Source organism: Pseudophryne corroboree, chromosome 3, assembly GCF_028390025.1.
Source record: "Pseudophryne corroboree isolate aPseCor3 chromosome 3, aPseCor3.hap2, whole genome shotgun sequence".
NCBI classification, from domain to species: domain Eukaryota; kingdom Metazoa; phylum Chordata; class Amphibia; order Anura; family Myobatrachidae; genus Pseudophryne; species Pseudophryne corroboree.
Window position 1 is genome coordinate 715,945,340 of NC_086446.1, and position 12,649 is coordinate 715,957,988.

General features: G+C 48.8%; 1 protein-coding gene across 5 annotated transcripts in view; it reads left to right on the forward strand.

The window, feature by feature from the left end:
• Positions 1-12,649, forward strand: part of EEF1AKMT2 (EEF1A lysine methyltransferase 2) — a 161,689-nt gene that overhangs the window by 23,146 nt on the left and 125,894 nt on the right. For 4 of the 5 annotated variants that reach the window (XM_063962148.1, XM_063962152.1, XM_063962153.1 and 1 more), the window contains exon 2: positions 2,326-2,391. In XM_063962148.1, the coding sequence (XP_063818218.1) occupies positions 2,326-2,391 (66 nt within the window). Of the gene's footprint in view, positions 1-1,250; positions 1,595-2,325; positions 2,392-12,649 lie in introns of those variants that run through there. The other variant, XM_063962150.1, reaches the window with a different exon arrangement.

The following is a 12,649-nucleotide window of genomic DNA, read 5'->3' on the forward strand; positions in this document are numbered from 1 at the left end:
GTGGGGGGGTGCCCACTTTTGCGGGGCTGCAGAAGAATACCCTAAAAATCGTGCGTCTCCCGCAGAACCCAGGATAGTAAACAAGTGTGGTTTTACCTGAGAAGGTCCCGGGTGAGCTGCAGTGCAAACGGGTAACCCGAGTCGTCCGATCCGGGACCCGTTTACAAGATGGGGAGAGCGGCCCCCCGGGGCAATAAGATGATGTCGTCTCCTGGTGCCGGCACTGCACCCATGTGCAGTGTGAATGGCACAGATCTGGGAATAACCCTGATCGGCACCACAGTGGAAATGGGGCTGTACCAGGTCTGCCCCGGTTTGGAATTGTACAGGTATGTTTCAAATCTTGGGTTAGACCAGTGATGGCTAAACTTGACACTCCAGCTGTTGTTGAACTACACATCCCAGCATGCCCTGCATCAGTTTTAGCATGGCCAAATAGCAAAACTGTAGCAGGGCATGCTGGGATGTGTAGTTCAACAACAGCTGGAGTGTCAAGGTTAGCCATCACTGGGTTAGACCCTGGACTTAAAAGAGGTGTGAGTGAAAAAGGGGTATAGCAAAGAGAAAGGGACATGTAGTGGGAGGCAAATCATCAGATCATATTGCTCCAGGGATCAGTAAGGGATCCCGGGGCACGAGATGGCGAATGTCAGTATACTGACATAGGCATCCCATGCGCCAGAATGCAGGAAGGGGTGTGAGCGCAACGAAGCCCCTTGTGGGCTCGCTGCGCTCACCACGATGCGGGCTTGGTGGTGAGCTTCTCTTGCCACAGGTTTTATTCTCCCTCTATGGGTGTCATAGACACCCACAGACGGAGAATCACCTACTTCGCCGGTATTCCAGCGGCGGTATAATCGCCCTGTCGGAATCTCGACGTCGGTATTGAGACAGCCGGTATCCTGACGAGCGGTATTTTAACCGCATACCCAGCTCCAGACTGATGAGGCGATTGAGGTGGCTCCATTGCAACTGCGAAAAATTCCTTAATTTACTATCAGGGTTGAGTAGAAGTTTTTTTGTCTTTTCAATGACTGAGCCCAACTATCTGCTGCTGTTAATGAGGCAGGAAGTTTGTGAGAAATAGGTTTGTCGGATTATATTGGAGACTATGAATTCCTGCCAACCAGACTTCAGTTCTCCAGTGATACAATACATCTGCTTTTAAACCTAGAATATGTGACATGCAGAAAAAGTATTATCTCACAGAGAAAATAAGAGACGTCACTCTGGCAAATGTGACAATGTCCCCAACATCTTCATTCCGTTTCCAACGACGATTAATTAAGAAGTAGCCGTACAAAAAAGGAATTTTGCGCATCAACAGTACAACCAACAAAATGTCTGCCACTGTTGCGGCGACAGTTGCGAGTTGCATAAACATCCCAGTATCCATGGCAACCGCCATGGCAGTGCAGCCAAGTCCTAAGCGAATGGAGTCCCATAATACACTGCGCGGGTGACGTAAAATTAAAACGCCCGGGTATAATCATCCTCTGAAGCTGGTGCTTATATATATCGACTTGTTCAATCTCGGTAACCGTAACATGAGCGAGACCGAGTTCTCTCCTTCAGCGCTGGGAACCAAAGATCAGTGAGTACACCGTGAGGCCGCATGGCGCCATATTGGTACACCCATATACAAGCACATGGAAACTACAGCTGAGCTAGTAGTTATTTTCTAACGTCATTCACTTTAAACATCTTAATCTATATGAATCTTGATAACTTCAGTAGATGTTTTATCTTGTAGATGTTTAAAGCATTTGGGAAGTATTAACCTTTAAGAGACCCAGATACATGTTACATACCTGATCGCTTGAACCCTTTGTTTAGGGTCTCCTAAAAGGAATGACAGCTCCTGTCTGCTAGTAGGCATGGTAATTGAATGCAATTACATCAAATTAAGGGTTCTATGTACTAAGCCTTGGAGAGAGATAAAGTACAGCCAATCAGATCAGAACTGTCATTTTTCAAACACATCCTGTAACATGACAGTTAGGAGATGATTGGCTGGTACTTTATCTCCATCCACTTTATCTCTCTCCAAAGCTTAGTACATAGACCATTGAACCTTTGGGTATATTTTGTACAACTGTTCAGTAAAATTATTTCCATGCATTATTCTTATAGCTAAGTTATTTATGAAAATGAGTATTTGAAATTCCAAAATATAGCAAATGTCATAATGAACATCTTCATATGTTGAAGCCAGGACATAACCGTGTGTTTACATGCTCCTTTACAGTATTAGTAACTATGTTGTTGAGTTGCTTTGTGAGTAATGTGGACAATTTTCTAACGCTGTTAACTTTATTCCTATAGCTGGGATGTAGTGTACAGCCGTGAACTGCAAAGTTTCCAAGAGTACGGTGATGAGGGAGAGATCTGGTAAGTGAGAGGAGAGTATTGTGGGTAGTCCCCTCCTATGTAGGGTGATAAGGTAGTTGTATCTTTGGTGTAATTAGACAAATAAGGGCTGATTAAGATTTGCATGCATCCCTGTTTGCAGGTGGCTTTTAAAGATTTTTAGCACTATGTACACTCTGGGGCAGGGAGGAAGCAACTGTGAGGAACTGCAGTAGTAATGGCCACTGACCATCGATGAGTCCTAATCATTGATGGTTTACGGCCAATGTCGAATACCAGATGGTTTCGCTCCATCGATGGCACAGCATAAATGAATTTTCTCTTACGTCCTAGAGGATGCTGGGGACTCCGTAAGGACCATGGGGATAGACGGGCTCCGCAGGAGACATGGGCACTTTAAGAAAGACTTTAGGTATGGGTGTGCACTGGCTCCTCCCTCTATGCCCCTCCTCCAGACCTCAGTTTACTACTGTGCCCAGAGGAGACCGGGTGCATTACAGAGAGCTCTCCTGAGTTTCCTGAAAGAAAGTATTTTGTTAGGTTTTTTATTTTCAGGGAGCCTGCTGGCAACAGACTCCCTGCATCGTGGGACTGAGGAGAGAGAAGCAGACCTACTTCTGTGAGTTTCAAGGCTCTGATTCTTAGGCTACTGGACACCATTAGCTCCAGAGGGAGTCTGAACACAGGTCTCACCCTGGAGTTCGTCCCGGAGCCGCGCCGCCGTCCTCCTCACAGAGCCGGAAGATAGAAGCCGGGTGAGTATGAGAAGAAAGAAGACTTCAGAGGCGGCAGAAGACTTCAGATCTTCACTGAGGTAACGCCCAGCAGTTAAGCTGTGCGCCATTGCTCCCACACAGCACACACAAACGGCAGTCACTGTAAGGGTGCAGGGCGCAGGGGGGGCTCCCTGGGCAGAAATTTAACCTCATTTTCTGGCAAAAGTAGATATATACAGCTAGGAACTGTATATATAAAGAGCCCCCGCCAGTTTTTTATATATTTTAGCGGGACAGAAGCCCGCCGCTGAGGGGGCGGGGCTTCTTCCTCAGCACTCACCAGCGCCATTTTCTCCACAGCACAGCGCTGAGAGGAAGCTCCCCGGACTCTCCCCTGCTTATCCACAGTGAAAGAGGGTTTTAAAGAAGGGGGGTGCACATAATTTGGCGCAAAAATAAAGATTACAGCGCTATCTGGGTGAACATATTGTGTGTTTTTTCCTGGGTCATATAGCGCTGGGTGTGTGCTGGCATACTCTCTCTCTGTCTCTCCAAAGGGCCTTGTGGGGGAACTGTTTTCAGATAAGAGGATTCCCTGAGTGTGTGGTGTGTCGGTACGCGTGTGTCGGCATGTCTAAGGTAAAAGGCTCTCATAGGGAGGAGGTGGAGTTAATGACTGTGGTGTCTCCGTCGGGAACACAGACACCTGACTGGTTGGATATGTGGAATGTTTTAGTGCTAATGTGAATTTATTGCACTGAGTCTAGGGAATGTACAGGCGTCAAACCCTGCCTTTCCCCTATGTCACATGGACCTCCGGGGTCTCAAAAGCGCCCACTATCCAAAATAGTAGACACTGACGCCGAAACGGATTCTGACTCCAGTGTCGACTACGATGATGCAAAGTTACAGCCAGAATTGGCAAATAGTATTCAATATATGATTATTGTAATAAAAGATGTTTTGCATATCACAGAGAAACCCCCTGTCCCTGACACGAGGGTACACATGTATAGGGTAAAGAAACCTGAGGTAACCTTTCCCCCATCTCATGAGTGAGTTATTGAAAAGGCTTGGGAATCTCCAGACAAGAAACTGCAGATTCCCAAAAGGATTCTTAGGGTGTATCCTTTCCCGACTAAGGACAGGATACGGTGAGAATCTTCCCCAAGGGGAGAAAAAAGCGTGGACACGCTTATCCAAAAGAGTAAAGCTGCCATCCCAAGATATGGCTACCCTCAGGGATCCTGCTGATCGCAAGCAGCAGGCTACCTTAAAGTCCATTTACACACATTCTAGTACCTTACTCAGACCGGCAATAGTGTCGGCTGGAGTTTGTAGCGCTGTAGCAGCGTGGATAGGTACCTTATCGACGGAAATTGATACCCTGGATAAGGGTACCATTTATTGACCCGGGGTCATATTAACGATGCTGTCTTATATATGAGAGATGCTCAAAGAGACATTAGCCTACTGGGTTCTAGAATCAACGCTATGTCGATTTCTGCTAGACGAGTTTTATGGACCCGGCCATGGAAAGGTGATGCCGACTCAAAGAGGCATATGGAGGTTTTACCTTACAAGGGTGAGGAATTGTTTGGGGAAGGTCTCTCTGACTTGGTCTCCACAGCTACAGTTGGTAAATTAAAATTTTTGCCTTATATTCCCTCACAGCCTAAGAAAGCACCACATTATCAAATGCAGTCCTTTCGGACACAAGAAACAAGAGAGTACGAGGTGCGTTCTTTCTTGGCAGAGGGCAAAAGCTGCACAACACAGCTAGTTCCCAGGAACAGAAGTCCTCCCCGGCCTCTACAAAATCCACCGCATGACGCTGGGGCTCCGCTAAGGGAGTCCGCCCCAGTGGGGGCACGTCTTCGAATTTTCAGCCACATCTGGGTTCACTCACAGATGGATCCCTGGGCAATAGAAATTGTTTCTCAGGGTTACAAGCTGGAATTCGAAGAGGTGCCTCCTCGCCGGTCTTTCAAATCGGCCCTGCTGACTTCTCCCCCAGAAAGGGAGATAGTGGTAAATGCAATTCACAAATTTTATCTTCAACAGGTGGTGGTAAAGGTTCCCCTACTTCAACGAGGGAGGGGATATTACTTAACCCTGTTTGTAGTCCCGAAACCGGACGGTTCGGTCAGACCCATTTTAAATTTAAAATCCCTGAACCTATACTTGAAAAGGTTCAAGATGGAATCGCTCAGGGAGGTCATCGCCAGCCTGGAAGGGGGGGATTTTATGGTATCTCTGGACATAAAGGATGCGTACCTTCATGTTCCCATATATCCACCTCATCAGGCGTACCTGAGATTTGCGGTACAGGATTGTCATTACCAATTTCAGACGTTGCCGTTTGGGCTTTCCACGGCCCCGAGAATTTTCACCAAGGTAATGGCGGAAATGATGGTGCTCCTGCGCAAGCAGGGTGTCACAATTATCCCGTACTTGGAAGATCTCATAAAAGCGAGATCACGAGAGCAGTTACTGAACAGCGTGTCACTTTCACTGAAGGTGTTACAGCAACACGGCTGGATTCTCAATATCCCGAAGTCGCAGCTGGTTCCTACGACTCGTCTGACCTTCTTGGGCATGATTCTGGATTCGGACCAGAAAAGGGTTTATCTTCCAACGGGAAAGGCTCAAGAACTCATGACTCTGGTCAGGAACCTATTGAAACCAAAACAGGTGTCAGTGCATCACTGCACTCGAGTCCTGGGAAAGATGGTGGCATCTTAAGAGGCCATTCCGTTCGGCAGGTTCCATGCAAGGACCTTCCAATGGGACCTACTGGACAATTGGTCCGGGTCACATCTACAGATGCATCAGTTGATCACACTGTCCCCCAGGGCCAGGGTATCTCTCCTGTGTTGGCTGCAGAGTGCTCACCTTCTAGAGGGCCGCAGGTTCGGCATTCAGGACTGGGTTCTGGTGACCACGGACGCGAGCCTCCGAGGTTGGGGAGCAGTCACACAAGGAAGAAACTTCCATTGTCTTTGGTCAAGTCAAGAGACTTGTCTTCACATCAACGTCCTGGAGCTGAGGGCCATATACAACACCATTTGTCAAGCGGAGACCTTGCTTCGCGACTTACCAGTTCTGATCCAGTCAGACAACATCACCGCAGTGGCTCATGTAAACCGCCGGGGCGGCACAAGGAGCAGAATGGCAATGGCGGAAGCCACCAGGATTCTTCGCTGGGCGGAAAATCATGTAAGCGCACTGTCAGCATTGTTAATTCCGGGAGTGGACAACTGGGAAGCAGATTTCCTCAGCAGACACGACCTGCATCCAGGAGAGTGGGGACTTCATCAGGAAGTCTTCGCACAGATTGCAAGTCAGTGGGGACTGCCAGATAGACATGATGGCGTCCCGCCTCAACAAAAAGCTGCAGACGTATTGCGCCAGGTCAAGAGACCCTCAGGCGGTAGCTGGGGACGCCCTAGTGGCACCGTAGGTGTTCCAGTCGGTCTATGTGTTTCCTCCTCTACCTCTCATCCCAAAGGTGTTGAGAATAATAAGAAAAAGAGGAGTACAGACAATTCTCATAGTTCCAGATTGGCCACGAAGGACCTGGTATCCGGATCTGCAGGAAATGCTCACAGAAGATCTGTGGCCTCTTCCTCTAAGTCAGGACCTGTTGCAACAGGGGCCCTGTTTGTTCCAAGACTTACAGCGGCTGCGTTTGACGGCATGGCGGTTGAACGCCGGATCCTAGCGGAAAAGGGCATTCCGGATGAGGTCATTCCTACTCTGATAAAGGCTAGGAAGGACGTGACAGCTAAATATTATCACCGTATATGGCAAAAATATGTTTCTTGGTGTGAGGCTGGGAATGCTCCTACGGAAGAATTCCATCTGGGCCGTTTTCTTCACTTCCTACAAACTGGAGTGAATTTGGGCCTAAAATTAGGCTCCATTAAGGTTCAGATTTCGGCCTTATTCATTTTCTTTCAAAAAGATTTGGCTTCGCTCCCAGAAGTACAGACTTTTGTGAAGGGAGTGCTGCATATTCAGCTTCCCTTTGTACCTCCGGTGGCGCCTTGGGACCTTAACGCGGTGTTGAGTTTCCTTAAGTCGCACTGGTTTGAACCACTTAAAACGGTGGAGTTAAAATATCTCACTTGGAAAGTGGTCATGTTGTTAGCCTTGGCTTCGGCTAGGCGAGTGTTGAACTTGGCGGCTTTGTCTCATAAAAGCCCCTATCTAGTTTTCCATATGGATAGAGCGGAATTGCGGACCCGTCCTCAATTTTTGCCTAAGGTGATGTCGTCTTTTCATATGAACCAACCTATTGTGGTGCCTGTGGCTAAACGAGACTTGGAGGATTCCGAGTCCCTTGATGTGGTCAGGGCTTTGAAAATTTACGTGGCCAGAACGGCTAGAGTCAGAAAAACAGAAGCACTGTTTGTCCTGTATGCAGCCAACAAGGTTGGCGCTCCTGCTTCAAAGCAGACTATTGCTCGCTGGATCTGTAACACGATTTAGCAGGCACATGCGACGGCTGGATTGCCGTTACCAAAATCGGTCAAGGCCCATTCCACTAGGAAGGTGGGCTCGTCTTGGGCGGCTGCCCGAGGGGTCTCGGCACTACAGCTGTGCCGAGCTGCTACTTGGTCGGGTTCAAACACATTTGCAAAGTTCTATAAGTTTGATACCCTGGCTGAGGAGGACCTCCTGTTTGCTCAATCGGTGCTGCAGAGTCATCCGCGCACTCCCGCCCGTTTGGGAGCTTTGGTATAATCCCCATAGTCCTTACGGAGTCCCCAGCATCCTCTAGGACGTAAGAGAAAATAAGATTTTAAACCTACCGGTAAATCTTTTTCTCGTAGTCCGTAGAGGATGCTGGGCGCCCGTCCCAAGTGCGGACTACTTCTGCAAGACTTGTATATAGTTTTGCTTACATAAGGGTTATGTTATAGTTTTCATCGGTCTCCGACTGATGCTATGTTGTTTTTTTATACTGTTAACTGGTTAGTTTATACACAAGTTATACGGTGTGAATGGTGTGGGCTGGTATGAATCTTGCCCTTAGTTTAACAAAAATCCTTTCCTCGTACTGTCCGTCTTCTCTGGGCACAGTTTCTCTAACTGAGGTCTGGAGGAGGGGCATAGTGGAAGGAGCCAGTGCACACCCATACCTAAAGTCTTTCTTAAAGTGCCCATGTCTCCTGCGGAGCCCGTCTATCCCCATGGTCCTTACGGAGTCCCCAGCATCCTCTACGGACTACGAGAAAAAGATTTACCGGAAGGTTTAAAATCTTATTTTCTCTTATGTCCTAGGGGATACTGGGAATTAATTTAGTACCATGGGGTATAGACGGGTCCACTAGGAGCCATGGGCTCCTCCTGCCAGATTCAGTTTAGAAAATGTGTCCGGAGATGCCGGTCATGTCTCTGGAAGCTCCTGAAGAGTTTTCTGCATTTATTTTCTGAGTATATTTTCAGGCAGGACTGGATGGCACCAGTCTGCCTGCTTCGTGGGACTTAGGGCGGGGGGTGGCCCAACCTCTTTCAGGGTTAATGGTCCCGTTCCCCGCTGACAGGACACTGAAGGTACTATTCGCAAGCCCCACCACGGCGAGCATACATTCCCGCAGCACGTCGCCACCTCTTACAGAGCCAGAAGAAAGAAGAGTGGTGAGTACTAAGCCGGCGTCTCGGTTAGCGGGTCGCTGGCCATTATGGCGACATGAGGGTACGGAGACGCACTGCTTCTAAACAGGGCAGACTGCGTCTTCCACTGTGTACGGACACAGACTGGCAGCATAGCCATAAAAGGAGTCTGTCTCCATTTTATGCACCTAGACACATACAGCCAGTATAAAAAAGAGATGGAAGACCGCGCGCCATTGAAGCGGTGGGGCTTCACTATGAGCGGATCCAGCAGCTCACCAGTGCCATTTTCACTCTGCAGCTGACACAGATGCTGACTGACAGGGACGCGCAGCTCCTCCAGAGAGACTCCAGATTACCTCAGCGGTACCACGGGGTCATAGCAGGGGAGGGGGGGGGGCGATTATTAGTGTACTAAGTCCCCAATCTAGGTACTAAGTCTGCGACCCGGCTAAGCTTGGCCCTAGCGTTAAGGGCACCGTGTGCTGGTTCCGTACTCCCTCTGTATCTCCCTGGAAGGGCTTTTTGTGGGTTAGTTGTGCATTTAACCTTTTCCTGTGTGTGTGTGTGTGTGTGTGTGCTGTCACTGTTACAGTATGTCAGGCAAAGAGTGTGTTTCTCCGGCAGGGTCCACAGGATAACATTGGAATATGATGAAGTGACAGCGGATTTGCACCAATCGGTCAAAGCTTTTCCGCCTCCCAGCATGCAACGGGCCCGTCCATATATCTCGACCTCCTGGCTCAGGCAAATCAGTTTTTCGTTTGGTGCTGCAAGAGCCGGACCATGGTCAGAGGGCTGCTGGTTTTTAGCAGCCCTAAGCTTTCTTATTTTCTCTATCGTCCTAAGTGGATGCTGGGGTTCCTGAAAGGACCATGGGGAATAGCGGCTCCGCAGGAGACAGGGCACAAAAGTAAAGCTTTTACAGGTCAGGTGGTGTGTACTGGCTCCTCCCCCTATGACCCTCCTCCAGACTCCAGTTAGATTTTTGTGCCCGGCCGAGAAGGGTGCAATTCTAGGTGGCTCTCATAAAGAGCTGCTTAGAGAGTTTAGCTTAGGTTTTTTATTTTACAGTGATTCCTGCTGGCAACAGGATCACTGCAACGAGGGACAGAGGGGAGAAGAAGTGAACTCACCTGCGTGCAGGATGGATTGGCTTCTTGGCTACTGGACATGAAGCTCCAGAGGGACGATCACAGGTACAGCCTGGATGGTCACCGGAGCCACGCCGCCGGCCCCCTCACAGATGCTGAAGCAAGAAGAGGTCCAGAATCGGCGGCTGAAGACTCCTGCAGTCTTCTTAAGGTAGCGCACAGCACTGCAGCTGTGCGCCATTTTCCTCTCAGCACACTTCACACGGCAGTCACTGAGGGTGCAGGGCGCTGGGGGGGGGGCGCCCTGGGAGGCAAATGAAAACCTTTAAAAAAGGCTAAAAATACCTCACATATAGCCCCAGAGGCTATATGGAGATATTTACCCCTGCCTAAATGTACTAAATAGCGGGAGACGAGCCCGCCGAAAAAGGGGCGGGGCCTATCTCCTCAGCACACGGCGCCATTTTCTGTCACAGCTCCGCTGGTCAGGAAGGCTCCCAGGTCTCTCCCCTGCACTGCACTACAGAAACAGGGTATAACAGAGAGGGGGGGCAAAATAAATGGCAATATATTAATATAAAAGCAGCTATAAGGGAGCACTTAATCATAAGGCTATCCCTGTCATATATAGCGCTTTTTGGTGTGTGCTGGCAGACTCTCCCTCTGTCTCCCCAAAGGGCTAGTGGGTCCTGTCTTCGTATAGAGCATTCCCTGTGTGTCTGCTGTGTGTCGGTACGTATGTGTCGACATGTATGAGGACGTTATTGGTGTGGAGGCGGAGCAATTGCCAAATATGAGGATGTCACCTCCTAGGGGGTCGACACCAGAATGGATGCCTTTATTTGTGGAATTACGGGATAGCGTCAACTCGCTTAAGCAGTCGTTTGCCGACATGAGGCGGCCGGACACTCAATTAGTGCCTGTCCAGGCGCCTCAAACACCGTCAGGGGCTGTAAAACGCCCCTTGCCTCAGTCGGTCGACACAGACCCAGACACAGGCACTGATTCCGGTGGTGAAGGTGACGAATCAACCGTATTTTCCAGTAGGGCTACACGTTATATGATTTTGGCAATAAAGGAGATGTTACATTTAGCTGATACTACAGGTACCACTAAACAGGGTATTATGTGGGGTGTGAAAAAACTACCAGTAGTTTTTACCGAATCAGAAAAATTAAATGACGTGTGTGATGAAGCGTGGGGTGCCCCGATAAAAAAACTGCTAATTTCAAAGAAGTTATTGGCTTTATACCCTTTCCCGCCAGAGGTTAGGGAGCGCTGGGAAACACCTCCTAGGGTGGACAAAGCGCTAACACGCTTATCAAAACAAGTGGCGTTACCCTCTCCTGAGACGGCCGCACTTAAAGATCCATCAGATAGGAGGATGGAAAATATCCAAAAAGGTATATACACACATGCAGGTGTTATACTACGACCAGCTATTGCGACTGCCTGGATGTGCAGTGCTGGGGTAGTTTGGTCAGAGTCCCTGATCGAAAATATTGATACCCTGGACAGGGACAATATTTTACTGTCGTTAGAACAAATAAAGGATGCATTTCTTTATATGCGTGATGCACAGAGAGATATCTGCACACTGGCATCACGGGTGAGTGCTATGTCCATTTCGGCCAGAAGAGCTTTATGGACACGACAGTGGACAGGCGATGCGTAGAGGAGTTATTTGGGGTCGGTCTATCGGATTTGGTGGCCACGGCTACGGCCGGGAAATCCACCTTTCTACCTCAAGTCACTCCCCAACAGAAAAAGGCACCGACCTTTCAACCGCAGCCCTTTCGTTCCTTTAAAAATAAGAGAGCAAAGGGCTATTCATATCTGCCACGAGGCAGAGGACGAGGGAAGAGACAGCAACAGGCAGCTCCTTCCCAGGAACAGAAGCCCTCCCCGGCTTCTACAAAAGCCTCAGCATGACGCTGGGGCTTCGCAAGCGGACTCGGGGGCGGTAGGCGGTCGTCTCAAGAATTACAGCGCGCAGTGGGCTCACTCGCAGGTAAATCCCTGGATCCTGCAGATAATATCTCAGGGGTACAGGTTGAAATTAGAGACAGAGCCACCTCGCCGTTTCCTGAAGTCTGCTTTACCAACGTCCCCCTCAGAAAGGGAGACGGTTTTGGAAGCCATTCACAAGCTGTATTCTCAGCAGGTGATAGTCAAGGTACCTCTTCTACAACAAGGGAAGGGGTATTATTCCACTCTTTTTGTGGTACCGAAGCCGGATGGCTCGGTAAGGCCTATTCTAATTCTGAAGTCCTTGAACCTATACATAAAGAAGTTCAAGTTCAAGATGGAGTCACTCAGAGCAGTGATAGCGAACCTGGAAGAAGGGGACTTTATGGTATCCTTGGACATCAAGGATGCGTATCTCCACGTTCCAATTACCCCTCACACCAGGGGTACCTCAGGTTCGTTGTACAAAACTGTCACTATCAGTTTCAGACGCTGCCGTTTGGTTTGTCCACGGCACCTCGGGTCTTTACAAAGGTAATGGCCGAGATAATATTTCTTCTTCGAAGAAAAGGCGTATTAATTATCCCATACTTGGACGATCTCCTAATAAGGGCAAGGTCCAGAGAACAGCTAGAGATGGGTTTAGCACTATCTCAAGAGGTGCTAAAGCAGCACGGATGGATTCTGAATATTCCAAAATCCCAATTAATGCCGACAACTCGTCTGCTGTTCCTGGGGATGATTCTGGACACAGTTCAGAAAAAGGTTTTTCTTCCCGAAGAAAAAGCCAAGGAGTTATCTGACCTGGTCAGGAACCTCCTAAAACCAGGAAAGGTGTCTGTACATCAATGCACAAGAGTCCTGGGAAAAAATGGTAGC